Source organism: Momordica charantia (genome assembly GCF_013281855.1).
Source record: "Momordica charantia cultivar OHB3-1 chromosome 1 unlocalized genomic scaffold, Mcharantia_2.0 BLBB01000001.1, whole genome shotgun sequence".
Taxonomy (NCBI): domain Eukaryota; kingdom Viridiplantae; phylum Streptophyta; class Magnoliopsida; order Cucurbitales; family Cucurbitaceae; genus Momordica; species Momordica charantia.
In genome coordinates, this window is record NW_028275157.1 from 18,994,056 (window position 1) to 19,009,502 (window position 15,447).

A 15,447-nucleotide genomic window follows, 5' to 3' on the forward strand; every position below is an offset into this window, starting at 1 on the left:
CGATCTCGAGAAATGAGTTGGAAATATCATTTAATAATTAAAAAAAAAAACCCAAGGAAGCATATGCATCAAACCATATCCCTATATTGTAGATGGAAATCAATTAATGCTTAATGGAAGCTTGGAGAGTAAGTGATATCGATTTTGATACTTCAGATTCGTAGAATTGAATATTAAATCTAAAGCTGCCACATGTACATACGATTTCCATTTTTTTTTTTTTTTGACAGAAAGGATTTGGAATTTTTTGGCAGAAGGAAACCATAACCAATAAACAAATATATGACACACCACCCCATTTAATTATTATAGGTTATGATTATGACTTTATGTACCATAACCCCATGTGTGTTAATTCTTCTGTTTCCTTGTCTATTTTATGAGCCCAATGATGCAAAATCACATGAAAATTTTGAATTCTTTTTTCTTTAATCTAATATGATGTATAGTTAACTCTAGTTGGCTATGTTTAAACTTTGGTTAATTAGTTCTGAAACAGTACTTAACCAACACATCTAGTTAATTGAAACAATGGCTTCTCTTGGATTGGATGACCCACCACATGCTTAAAAAGGCCCGAAACACACTGACACAACAGGACTTTAATATAATTTGGTTTTTGCTAAAACTAAAAGACACAGAATTGTCACATCATATTATCCAATGTCTAAATTCTATCTATATATTTTCCTTTTGGCTCTATCTAATAGATTTGATTATATTAAAGATGTCGTTCCGTCTCAATTCTTTTATTTTTAGATATTTTTAATTAACATGAAACCGTGTTAAAAAAATTACAGTTCGAGAATTTTAAGTGAATTTGCCCATATATAAAAAAATAATTTCTAAAACAAAACGTAAAATCGTTATCAAATAATGCCATTTGAGCTAAATAAGATATAGGTCAAACAACAAACTACGTATCATCAAACAACAAACTACGTATCACAGTAAAATTTTTTAAACATTCTAGTGCACCCAACCATTAATTAAGAATATTTGATACAAATATTTGACCCAATGAAAATTTGTGAACTAATATTTAGGAAACTTATTGAAAATTTATATACATATATAGTTTGAATACTTCACTTTATGAACCTACTTGTGTGGTGAAGGTATTTCTTATTGATTTTTTTTTATTTTCAATAAAAGATGAATTTCTATCAGATAAAAAATATCAAATTTATTAAACATATTATGAATAATTAATCACATGGTTATGATTATCATATTAAGAAAGTTTAGTTTCTTCTCCCTTGTTCTTTTTCTGGATTGAAGTTAAAGCATCGTCATCAATTGCGCCACATACCTTCGTATGAACCATCAAATCCATTTTGCAAACGTGACCAAAAAAAAAAAAAAGAATAACATATATCATCATGTAATTAATATATATTCTATATCATTAAACTTTCCCTTAAAAAGGAAAGAGCAGATTTGTTCTTTAGACCACTTCCTACCAAATTCTTGTTTTTATATTGGGAAATTAAATATAAAGACCCAAATGATCATGGAATAGTGTCAAAACTAAAAATTATTTGGATAACCATTAACCAACTGGATGCTTAAAAATAAAGTACTAATTTCAATATTAATAATTGAAACTGCTTTAATATAAACATTCGAAATTGGAATTTAAATTGGATAGATGGACATATGGCAGCGTTGACAATAATGAAGAACACGAAGATCTTGTAATCTTAGTGGGACATCGGTTGTCTCCCCATCTTCCTCACTCCACTGGATTTGTTCCCAGTTGTTTTAATTAAGTTGCAATTGGAGCTGTCAAATCCATATAATTAATTGAAACAATATCCTTTAGAAACAAAGTTTATTAATGCATAAACAAAGTATTACAATAATTTTAGATCCGATCGACTGCAAAGAGAAGAGCCCTAAAAAACTGGAATCAAAAGTATTCTCCTACAAAAACGCTTAACCCTAAAAAGGAGAGGGAAAAAAAAACTGAGCTTGATTTACAGCACATGGGGGCAATTTATTTCCTTAACGTGGTCAAAAAATTTGCCCCACGCAAAAAAGATTCAAAAGGAAGAAAAAAATGCCCTCGTGCTGAATTGATGGAGATTCAGAGGCGTTTGTTAAATTTCTCTCAGATTAAGGATGTTGCGGGGGAAAATGGAAGCAAATTAACAGTTAATCAGACCATTATGACGACAAAGTGAATACTTTTTGGGACAATTTTGTACTTTTACAACTCAAGAGAAGCCTGTCTTAGTTTCTGCACTAACTCCTTCACTGTCATACTGAAATCATCCTCCATCTGCAATAGATATTAATAATAATGCAAATTAAAAAAGAGTTTATAAATAAAGTGGTAGAGAGATTATAATTGTAATTAAGTACCTGAGCAATAATAGTAATATCAAGCCTAGAATGGCCAAATGGCAAGGCACTGCTGTTGAGAACCGTTAGATTGAGCTTCTCTATCTCTTTTAGTATATTTGAAAGACACCCTTTGCATCTCTTGCCATGAATCCTCAGTAGAACATCTTTGCCGGAAACTCTGGCTTCTATGTCTGGGATTGCTCGGTCCGGGGAGCTGTTTTCGTCGGAGGAAACGTCGCTGCCACCACTTGAAAGATCGTCGGATGATCTGTTCGCAAACACCACTGATTCCACAGTTGCTTTGGCTGCTAATTGTTCGTCAGCCACCCTCAAACGTTCTTGGAGATCCTTGATATATGTAATTGCATCCCCAAGAATTGAGGCTTTATCCATCTATTACCAAAAAGTCATTCAATTCGTTAGAAACTTAGGAAGGATTTCTAAACCTACTTTAATTAATATCATTTTCTACCTAATTAATATCGATAGTCACTTTATGGATCCTTGGTTTACTTTCAACTTTCACAGGTGAGAAGAAAACTTTACCGTAACCTATCATCTTAAGCTAAGAAACGAATAGAAATGAGAAAGATGGATGAGTAACCTTCTTGAGGTGTGGAATAAGAGCAGAAAGGGCAACGAATCGCTGGCTGAGCTTTTCTCTACGCTTTCTCTCAGCCAAGACATGATCTTGAGCAACCAAAGGGCTCCGATTCAAACACCCAGCACCCCTCTTGATTCCCTGCCCATATTTTTGTGAGCAGTAATTTTGATTCTCATTAGAACCACCCTGAGCAATCACCGACGACAAATCGATATTTCCTTCGCACCCCATCTCAAATTTAGGCTTCACGTTGCTGTAATTAACTCCATTGTCGTTAACTTTTGCAGAGTGGGAATTTCCAAAGGAAATAATATGCGATGAGGAGGAAGAAGCAGCCATGGAAGCAATTTGACGGTTATTGGCGGCGGTCTTCGGCTGTTTCGCCGGCGGAGTTTTGACGGAGGAGTTGTCTAGATCTGCGTGGGAGGTGTAGCTCTCGTCGGAGAAAGTCTGGAAACTCAGCTCCTCCAGCGTGCACTCAAAAGGGTTCATTTGGAAATCGTCCATAAACGCAGATTCCAACTCCTGATGAAATCAAAAGCACAGATTTCTCTTAAAAAAATCTGTAATTATTAGCAGCTGTGCAGAAGCAAAAACATAAACATAAACATAAAGCTTTACCATTTCAGATAGCCATTTTGCAGACGAAATTTCCATGAGGGAACAAAAAAAATTACAACTTTCTTCAGAAGGTGGTTTAATTTCTCACGATCAGCTGCAAATCAAACCAAAAAAATCCAACTTTTCAGTACTAGCTGAAATTTTCACAAGAGGAAACAGAAAAGAACTGAAAAAAAAAAACTGTTTTTTTTCTTAGATTTGAGAGCTGGAAATCTGAAATATTTGATGGTCTCACCTTAAACTTGAAGTTTGTAGAGGAGATGGAGATCCAAAAAGGCTTGAATTTTGGTTTTACCAATTCGCAGTAGAATGAAGTGAAGGAGCTAGAATGGGGAGATTTATAGGTGGTGCCGTACACGCTTTCGGTTTTATTTTGATGTATTATTAGAAGTAGAACTGGATTATAAAAATTGATTTGGCACGTGTGAATACGTTCTTCCGCTTTGGGTTGGGGTTCCATTATTAATTGAATTATTGTTAGGCCTGGATCGGCTGTTTGCCTCACCTTTGAACTTCTATGTGGTCTCTTTTCTCATCTTATTCGTCATTTTATTTATGAATTTTCTCACGTTTTCTCCTTTCTCTACCTCATCCAACAAATTCACTCCTACCACAAATTAGGCCACATTTCAATTATATAAACATGAAAAAAATATAAATTTATTTTGAGATGAATTTCAGTATTTAATATATATTTTTAAAATGTTATTACAACATTTCATTTTTTTTTTCAAATATAGTATAAGTGTATTTTTTTTAATTATAAGGTGTGTACACACACATCTTGTATACATTTTAGAAACATTTTGATAAATATATATACGTGCGAGAATATATATGTAAGGAAACCATGTGAATTTATCCTTGAAAATGTGCATGTCCACAGCTCAAATGGGTGGATGAAAAGCTGAGCTTTTAATATACGAAATACAAACTCTAAACGTACTAAAAAAAAGTAATACCTGTATAAAAAAAAAAGCAATACCAAACTCTAAATATGAAATTAATGTTTTTGTCAACATTAACGATCTATTTTTTGTTGATCCTTAGAAAAGCACAAAAAGTGAGGTCATGATCATGTAGCAAAAAAAAAAAGAAGATCAAAATTTATAAATAAAAGTTAATAAATAAATAATAATTTAAAAAATAACATATTTTTATTTTTAAAAAAAATCTTTTTTTTTTCAATTTTCAATCGAAAAAATTAGTTATCCACAATATTTAATGTTTTTTATTAACAACTTAATTAGAAAAGTAAATCAATTTTTCTAAAACTGGGACTTTCTTTTTGGAGTTTAACAAACTTGTGGTAGAAAGCATTCCAACTCCCTATGTCATTATATTCATTAATTAGTTAATTATGTTAAACAACCTACAGTCAAACAATAAATTGAAGACAAGATTATGAGGTACCTCCAAGGGCGAAAGTCTCTCAGCCCTGGTTTCAGTGGCAATTCCCCTCCCCATTTGGGAAGAAAAAATCCTTTCCTATAGTCAAAGCCAGCACAATTTGGTGGTAGTTAGCTTATTTCTATCACCAAGTGGTTGTGAATTTGATTCTCACCGTTGTACTTAAAAAAAAGAATAACTTTGTATATTTTTTTTTCCTTTTTAAAAAAGAGAAACAACCCCTTCATTAAAGAGGCATATGAGAAACATACCAAAGAAAGAAGTTAACATTCTAATTCAACGAAATAGTAAATATGTCATAATTAAAAAATGATGAGATTTAGAGGACGAAACAAAGACAAAGACTTTGATATCTTCCCAAAATCACTTACCTTGAATTAAAAAACAAATTAATTGTTATATATATATATATATACTTTCGATGTTTAAAGAGATAAATAAGTAATGTTTCTACCAATTTTGTTAGGTTTAGGGTGACATTAATATATCTAATAGGTACTTAAAAAGGATGTATGTGTGTGTATATAATATATGTACTCACATACTCTCTTGTATATATATTAATTGTGGGCGAGTTTAATAGGTGTGGTGCATGGTGTTGATTCGAAGCCTCCGAGGTGTAAAAGTAAACGAACAAGGCAAAACCTGTTTAGGACACACAGTACCACCAAGGGGTACGATGTTTTGGTCAAACAATGCCTCAATTTTCAATACCCTAAAGTTTAATCAGCCAATCACAGGTCACTTCCCTTGTTATTAGACCGTCGGTTACATACTTGCATCACCCCCATGTAATGAAAACCCCACACCTACACCTAGAGCTCTCTAATCTGAACGCAACACACATATTAATACATTACTTAATTCCTCACATAATATGGTTAGTAAGGAAAAATCAACCACTCATTAAACTAAATATTTCTTCTAAAAGATTCTATTCCATTTTCATGATGACCAAATATTTTTACATAATTAATTAAGTAGTTGTAAATATATTAACAATTCGTTTATAAAATGCCTATTTTATCTTAAAGGTTAATGGTTCGATTCTTATCATTTCAATTGTTGAACTCAAAAAGGAAAAAGAAAAAAAGAAAAAAAAAGAACATTGCACATGTATTTATATTCTTCTTTTATGAGTCGTAGATTTAAATTTTCGTTAGTAAGAATAATTAATAAAATTATGCATACGTCAAAGATTTAAATCTCTATTTGTAAGGTTATATTTTAAAAAAAACTATAAATAATTGCAATTATAGACTTTTAAAATTGAACCAGATATATTTAAATGGGCAATTTTGTAGGCAGGATTATATAATATGAATGTAAGATAACATAATCTAACGGTTTAAGATCAGAATTTTCGCCGCTAAAATGGGAATTGAATAATAATAAACACAAACATGAAAAGCACAACCATTTATGAAGTTGTTTTTCCAATCAATAAAGTGTTGTATGGTAATGGGGTGGAATTATATTTTATTTGAGATCTCATGTGTTATATATATCAAATAAAGTAAAATAAACATATAAGACAATGATTATTTCTTTTCCCAGTTTATATATATAAAGACCTCCGAAACCAATAATTCATATATATTCTCAGTTTATATATATATATATATATATATATATATATTTATAGCAATTAATAATTACATATATTTCATTTTAGTCGCATAATAGGGGACGATTATGCTGAGTTTTTTTTTTTCTAGCATGGCATTCCAACATTGCAATCACATGAAAACCGTGATAAATTAATATAATAATTAATTCAGGTCATCAAGTTATAATTAACCTTAATTTTGTTGCCGAGCAAACATAACTTATTATTGTAGCCAAAACGAGTCTAGATCAATGGTAATTAACATATATTTCTAACTAAGAGTTTGTGAGTTCGACCTCCCACGTATTATACTAAAAGAAAACACAACTTATTGTTTATAACTCACCTTCTTCATTTTAAAAATAATCGATAACAAAAATTAATATATGTCTCAAAATTAATCTATGGTAAAGATATTTAATTTACTCATTCCCTTAGTGTCGGAGATTTAAATCTTCACGTATGCACCCATATTTATTATACTAAAAATAATTATAAGTGTATCTCTCTTTATGTCTTTCTCATTAATGTCTCTGATCTCTTCAATATTATGATAAGTGCGTAATTTATTTTCTTAGTTCAAATAAAGAAAGGAAGATAACATAAGCATGATAAAATGGAGAGCTGAAAATTCGAATTTATAACTACCATCGACTGTTGATGTTTAAGTACGCTGAGATTGATATATACAAAATTACACACACCTTTAGCTGAGGAAGGTTCCAAAAATTAGGAATAAAAAATCCACACTAAAATCAAGAGAAATGAGCCATAACTTTATTTTGTTTTGGATTTATCCAAAAAGCAGATCCTACCAGACCCACTTCAAAGTTCAAATTGGGTAGAAAATCTCCGTTTGAAATGAAATTGGAATAGAAAACTGACATTTCCTTCCTTGCCTCGATATTCACTTTTACTAATGATTATTATATTTAGTAGAAATTTTATTCTACTTCTTGGATTTTTATGTTTATCATATTTTAATATCTACATTTTCAAAGGTTTCATTTAAAAAATTTATAGTTATTTTTTAAATCATTTAATAGAAATTTTATGTGATTTTATTCATTTAATTGATTGGTGGATGATGTGTGCATGGATAAATATATCATAGTTAACCTATCATCTTAGTGTTAGAGTGTTGGATATTTCAAAATAAATTATTAAATGATTAAAAAATCAATGTCATGTGGCTTACGTGAGTGGATCTCTATAATTAGAGATCGTTGTTTGGATTGAACAATACTGTGATCAGCACAAAACTCAGACACAATACCTTATAGTAATGATATATATCACAAGGTCTCATATCTTTGCTACTGCATCATCCTCAGAGGACAATGATGGTAACATGAGTGGCGATTAAGATATTTTTTTAACATAAAATCTAATTTAGAGATTAATAACAAAATTCAAAAACTAAAATTACCATTTAGATAAAAGCAAGTATTTTTAAATTGGAGTACCATTTAAATATTTACTTTTAAAAAAAATGATATACTTTTGAGCATGTCTATTATAATTAGTTTCCATTATATAACAAATTCAAAATTGAAAATATATTCTGCAAAAGGATGCATGATTCTTTTTGACTCATCAATTTTTGGTCAGATCTCATTTTTTTTACGGGATGCTCATTTGAGCATTTTGAGCCCTAATACCAATTATACTATATCAATATTCATTAAGTTTCTCATCTCAAAACTAATGGACAATGAGAAGAGTATCTCAAGTTTATTATAAATCTTCGTACCATCGTATTTTTTTTTTTAAATGTGATATCTTTTACGGAAACATTAATAGAATTTTTTTTAACCACTTTGATTCTCCAAAATTGAAGAAAAGGGTACGAAGAGCTCATCCCTAACCCCAAACCTTCCTCGTTCCACATCTCCAAAACCTGAATATTTGGCAAAATTACAATGTCAATTGTCAATGACTTTTTTAAAATTCAAAAAGACAAACGAGAAAGGCCGAAAAAAGGTTTTTTGATGTCAGACTTAGACGTTGGAACTTGGAACAAGAATAATCAGCAACAAAAATAGAACAAAAGTTTCGACATTATTTGATGTCAAATATGAAAATGCAACCAAATTCAAATCCATTGAAAAATGGTCCGTCTTTGTTTCAATAATTATTCTTGATGGACTATCTGAAGCATGCAGCTCATTTGTTTTATACAAATGTGAATAGTCTGAGCCATAGAGTTCGTTGAAAATAACATATAACGGAACATTTTCTAATTAATAAAAAACGTCCTTCCACACAAGAAACCTGTTCATGTGTATCATGAAAACCCAATAATCTAACCCCAAAAGAAAAACATGTGACGATGGATGTCGTTCATCGCAGATGAAGTTCTTCTATATCAAGTCTTGACAAAGTTGATGACATTATCATGACGCATAATATTTAAGCTGCAAAATCATATATGAATTAACCCTAATATTTTCTTAATTCTTATTCTTCCCATCTTCAAATCCACTTTTGGAATAGGTTATGAAAAAAGATATGCATTCACATACAGATTCTAGAGCATAAGCATTGCATAGACAGGCAAAACGTTGTGGGAGAATTTGATGTTGTAATTGTTAAGAGACTATAATTAATCTATGCTGGATTTTTTTTTTCGATCCCGAGCCAACAAGTGAAGATGAGAATTTAACCTGGTATATTATAGTTGGAGGTCCAGTATTCAAAGTCTTATACAATGTCATTTTATCCTTATTTAATATTGGATTTTTCAAATTTTTGAACCCACATGCTTAAGATATATTTATAAAAGATTAAATTTACTAATTTAGCATAACTCATCCGATCAAGCTTTTGAGTTCAACGTCCATTTAACAAATATTATTGATAGAGCACATAGGTATGAACAAAAAAAACTTAGAAAAATGATATATAAGCGACATAATGTAATGTCACTAAATATATATTTTTTTGTAAGATATATATAAAGGGAAGCTAGATTTTATTTTCTACCACAGGAACAAAATAAAAGAAAAGAAAGTAAAAGTTACATTTTAAGAATTGTTTTTGATATTTCTTTGGGTAAGTGATAGAGAACTTATGATATTTCTTTTGCTTTAATTTCACTCATGATTATTTCTCATTTAAGTAAAACTTGGATTACACTTTTTTGGATCCGACAATCCTGGAAACACCCACAGCCAATAAAGTTTGACCGGAAAATTAATAAAGTTAATTTGAATTAGGAGGGGCAAAATCTTTGAAAGAAAGAAAAAAGAATTCAATTGATAATTTAAAACGTGATGGATTGGTCAGTCAAAGGCATGGAAGAAAGAGGGAATAGAGAGAAGCTTCCGCCACTCCCACCCAATTAACGATTAATTAAAGTTTAGTTAATTAATTAAGACGCGTAAAGCAAACCTACACAGAGAAAACATGCATTAATTTCCTGATCTCGTGCTGTTAATTCTAAGTGTTTATGTTTAGAGTGTGAGTGAGATGCCGCCTTCGCTGTCTTTTCCGCAGAAACCTCCACGTAAATGGGGACCTGTGAACCTTTTTTCTTCTTTATTTTTAGATAAACAAACTTCAATAAACCAAAGAGTCCAATGAATTCACGCAAAAACCATATAGAAAACTTGAGAAGTCCATGGCATGCAAGTATTAGAAGAGACAACTTTGAGAAGCTAAATTGTGCTCTATGAAGTAATTTGCTTTCTTAGGGACATGCACGAAGGATGGAAGATTTGGATAATAAACCTTTTTTCATCTTAATATCACGAAGATATTTGAAGAATATTAATAGATGTCTTATACATTGAATTATATATAATTTTTATCTTTTTATTATGAAAATTATAAGTGAGCCAAAGATATATATATACCGTAGGTACGCATTTTCTCAAAAAATTTAAGACAATTAAGGAACACCGATCCATTAAAAAATTTAAGACAAATTAAGGAACACCGATCCATTTGAAATTAAGGTTAAATCATCGTCATTAAATTAAAACTTTAAAACCAATGAGACCAAATTATGTTAAAAAAAAAAAAGTTTTCATTTATTTATGATCATTTCTTTTTTTTTTTCGAGTACCCCAGAAAAAGGTTTAAAATTTAATGTGTAGCCGAACTCCCAGCCGAAAATAGAGGAGATGAATAATGAAGGTCGCAAATTAAAAGACAGGGAAGAAAATGAACATTAAAGAGTTTATTAGGACAATTTTTAGAAAATTAATCGACTATTTTTAGAAAGTGTTTTTCTATAATTAGTATTGGTAATATAAAAAGGTGTTTAAAAAATACTAAATTTTGTGAAGGCCCCCATGTGCGAGTGCCACGACATTGTCTTATCATAAATTTCCTCTGGCATTCACGTGCACCCAACACACCTTGTCACCACTTTCGAGTTGAATACTACCGGATCTTGCAATACATAAATATCTCCAAAATTAATTTATTAAAGACAAAATTTAATGAAATTAGTTGCAAAATTAATAATTTGTTTGAATTTGAAAATAGTTTAAAACAACATGAATGTCTGGTTACACCATAACGTACTCTAAAATTTATTACGAATACTTTCTTTTTTTTCTCACGGGATGGGAGATAATCAATAATGTTATTGATTGAGTTATATTTGAATGTTAAAACAAAGAATCTCTTTGTATAGTATGATATTATCTATTTTGGACAAAAATAATTATTGTATATTTGACATGTCTTTTAAAGTAATTATTGTAAACTAAAAGTACTTTTTATTATTATTATTTTTCTAACTATAGTGTTTAGTTAAATTAAAAAAACATGCCTTTAAAATAAATAATTTAGTTAGTTTCCTCCCAAAAAAACATGCTTACAAAATAAATGTTTTAACTTGATATCATTTTTGAGTAATTTTAGAGAAACTAAACAGTGTTGCAAAATATTAATTAAAAAAAGAACAATAAAGAATCTTATAAAACCAATTTAATTTGTGGTTCTCATCTTCTTAATAACCCTGACAATAATGAACTTTTTATATGATTGAAGTTGATTAGAAGTTCACAGCTCATATGATCAAAATATTATATATGTTATTGTTCTTTTTATTATTTAGTTTAGTACAACAGGGGGCGTAATTAAATGGTTTGTATGATTGCAAAAATATTTTAGTGGATTTGATTCGAAGAGAACGATGTGATGGTCAATTCCAACTAAGTAGGGAAGATAATAGTTTTTTTTTTTTTCCTCCAAATTTCCTAATTATAGAGACTAGACTTTAATAGTCTCCATGACTTTTTTTTTTGTAAATTCAAGTCCCAATCCAACCTTAATATGATATTACCAACTTGTGACCAAAACTGTAAAATGTCTGAATCAAATGATTTAAGTTGTGGGATCAACGTCATTGAATTGAGGTTTTTTTTCTTTTTTTTTTTCACTTACAAAATATTTTCCTACTCTAGGTGTCATTTTCAAATTCTCAATTTTTTCGTGTAATGTTAAAATCTTTTTTTTTTTTGGTTAAAATCTATTTTGATTATGATTAGATGATTAAAAATCCATATTTTTTTACGGAGTAGGTTTTAAACTCTTTTCTCGTTTATAATAAACTATTTGGAAAAAAGAAAGTTTTCTTAATTTATACTTTCTAAATAAATTTTCAATATTTATTTTCTCAATAGTATCGACGTAATCAATTCATGCTAAAGAAAATAAAAAGCTAGAATCTATTAAACAAATCTACAATAAATTTGAAGCAAATAAAAAACAAGTATTAATCCATTTATTTGATACGGTAGCTCAAACAAATCTTATATTGAACGCAGTTGCTCACGCATTTCAATGATTTCTCTCTCTAGATTTTGATAATCTATTCCATAAGATCCAATTAATCTCAACAATAAGATTAATCACATTTTTAAAAGCCACTTAGTATTACCCTAATTAAATATTCCCAAAACCATAAAAAGACAAGCACAGGTGCGAGGAAGTACATTATTAATAATTAGTTTTAAGTAACCTGATAAATTACAAAATATATATATATCTAAACATGATTAAGAAGATAGAGGTATCTTGGAACAAGTTGATCAATTCTATTGGATTGAAATCTCTTGAAATGATCTTGGCAGGTTAGAGAGAATATGTATTAAAATTTGTGGATTGAAGCTGTAACAAAATACGGTTGTGAAGAAGGGCTTGAGGACAAACCCTAATTTGAGAATTATATTATTGTTATATTATTTCAAGGGAGAGAAGTCTTTTTAATTGCTTTTTGTAGGGTTTGTGGGATTTAGTTTGGGACAGTCATTGCTAATGTGGAGGGAAATTTAAGGTCGGATACTATGAGGTTTAAAGTTCTTGTTGGTGCAAATTAGATTAAATTATAATTGGCAATAATGGTTATGGAAAGTTTTGTTGATTTATTTGAGGATGGTTTGTTGTATTCATTTGATTATAAGTATATTTTTCCCTTTTTAAAAAAATATACCATTCATTGGGTAGGTAAGCGAGTAACATACAAAATGAAGAGGCTAAACTATATAAAAGCACTCTAATTGAGAGAAAGGGTAGAAAGAGTATAATAAAGGAAATTTAGAAGACCATGAGATCAAAGAATCGTCTCGTAGATGAGCGCAAGGTCTAGAGACATCTGAAAATGTGCGGTTGTTTCGCTCCAACCAAACGTTCCAGAGAATCACACCTATTGCACTGCTCCAAATAATTTCCCTCATATTTTCCTTATTAAAGGAAAGAGCTTCCTTGACGACGTCTTCAATGTGCTCAAGGAGAGGAAAAGGGAAATATTGAAGATACCAAAAAGATGAGTCCAAAGATCCAACGTACAGGGACAATGAAGAAATAGGTGGTCTAGAGATTCAGAATTGCACCACAAAATACACCAGTTGGGACTAATGGCGACTAATTGGAGACGATTCTGGAGCTTTCGTTTGTGTTGAGACCATGGTGGAGGATGCACCAAATGAAAGAATTTACATTTTTTATGGAATAGCATATCCCATAAAGTGTGGTAAGAATGAAATCTATTTGCCCTGGATGAGAGGATGTATTTATATGATTTAACATTGAATAAGTCAGTGCTTGAATGAATCCATTGGAGGCGATCTAGTCCTCTGTCGAGAGAAGGGTGGGGAAGATCATCTGTAGCAAGCGACCAGGATATAAATTCTCTATCAAGCAAGGGTCTGTGGTTGCAGATTCCAAGTGGAATTTATCGAAGCCTCACTGACTGTCAAAAATTTATTTGAGGAGAGGGCATAGAAGCAAGGCCGAGCAATGTAAAGAGGGTCATGTGGTGACCAATTGCTATTTCCAGTCACCCATTTAGTCGAACGATGGAGAAAGTCAGCATTTTTAACAATATGAGACTAGGGGATCTAAAGCTCCCATACCTGCAAACTGAAGGTGCAGCACCAGTGAGGGAGGAAGAATATTTTGCTGCAATTAGTGTGCTCCAAAGAGATAATTTGAACAATTTTTGTATGGGATGACATAAATATAATTGAGAATTTTTAACCTATTAAAGGTCAAATTTAAAATTGAGTATATTTTCCCAGAAAAAAAGAAAAAAGGCAAAGGAAAAAGAAAACAAGAAGAAGAAGTTGTAGGGTATAGAAGGGTATACAAGAAAACAGCACTCACGTTTTTACCTCTTTGGCAGGATAAAGATGTCTCATGTTTAGTGGGAAAAGAGTTTTTCCAGGAAATCTCCAACCAACCATGGATTTTATAGGTTCAAGTTCATTCTTCCTCTTAAACCCTCCAGCCAAGTCAATATAGAAGTGGAGAAAATGACGAAAAGGAAAAGGGAGGAATGAGATGGTATACCAAATTAAACAAAAATTTAAACACTTTTTTTGGTCTCGTCATTACGGAAAACTTTTTATACTTTTCTGCAAACCAATTTTGTTTCACATTTGCCAAGTCTAATTTGAATGAATAAAGTGGTAAAAAGTGGGTGCTGTTTGTTACAATGAAAACAAAATCAAAATGAGAGCTAATTAGCTTTAAGCTTTATAAGAATTGAATTGATACAAAACCTACTGCTTTAGATTTTAATGGAACAAGGGTTGGAAATAGCACAAGAAAATTGAATTGGGTCTGTTTGATAAATGTCTTGATCTAAAGCAAACATGTTAGTTTTTTTATTTTTTATTTTTCACAGATGACGCTTGGAAATGAATTGAATTTTCAAAATTTCTTATGGTGGTTCAGAATTTCTTAATGAACGAGCAAAAGAAGGTGGTTTAAGTCAATATGAGATTCTGCTTGAGTTTTGGAAGGATATCGAGGAAACGACATCTGAGATTCTGCTAATCTTCTGTTTGTCAAGTGACAGAGTGAAGAAATCAATTTACCAATTCTTCATTACATGCACTGCTTTTACCACAAGAATTTCAAAAATGATAAGAGAACAGCAGGAAAACCTAGAGTTGGATGATTATGCAGACTTTAAGTTATGAGTTCAAAATGGACAATTATTATGTAGGAATCATTCTTCTAACACATATCCATATAGTTGTGAGTTGCAACCATCTCTAGTTTCTTTAAAGAGGGAAGTTCTATATTTTTTATGTCATAAGACAACAGTGTGATGGTCATATTCAAATTTCTAGTGTGAAATAAAATGTAAACATCCAAGTGCTCATTTTAATTAAAGTCTTAAGTTTGAAACATAAAGATACACCGCCAACCCTACTTAACTCAATTAGTTAACGCATATATTATTAACCAAAAATTTAGAAGTTCAAATCCTCACACTTACATGTCGTTGAACTTAAAAATATATATAGATAGATATATACAACACAGTGCGTACATGCATGCTTTACAAAGTAGTGGGGAAGGGGGTGCAACAGAATTTAATGTCTTATGT

The 15,447-nt window shown here is 30.7% G+C and overlaps 1 protein-coding gene across 1 annotated transcript; it reads right to left on the reverse strand.

Annotated features, from left to right (window-relative positions):
- Positions 1-1,786: 1,786 nt before the first annotated feature.
- Positions 1,787-3,940, reverse strand: LOC111005390 (transcription factor bHLH19). The gene is made up of 5 exons (XM_022276869.2): positions 3,810-3,940; positions 3,575-3,668; positions 2,954-3,478; positions 2,368-2,742; positions 1,787-2,284 (listed from the first exon to the last, which is right to left on the reverse strand). The coding sequence occupies exons 2-5, from the start codon at positions 3,608-3,610 to the stop codon at positions 2,213-2,215; spliced, it is 1,008 nt and encodes a 335-aa protein (XP_022132561.1). The 5' UTR covers positions 3,611-3,668; positions 3,810-3,940; the 3' UTR covers positions 1,787-2,212.
- Positions 3,941-15,447: the final 11,507 nt, after the last annotated feature.

Bases quoted from the DNA above. Each gene is read 5' to 3' on its own strand.
- LOC111005390 (XM_022276869.2), bottom strand. From the start codon at position 3,610: ATGGAAATTTCGTCTGCAAAATGGCTATCTGAAATG. The intron at 2,743-2,953 runs GTTACTCATCCA...TTTTGGTAATAG, and splicing joins TTATTCCACACCTCAAGAAG to ATGGATAAAGCCTCAATTCT. The intron at 2,285-2,367 runs GTACTTAATTAC...TATCTATTGCAG, and splicing joins ATATTACTATTATTGCTCAG to ATGGAGGATGATTTCAGTAT.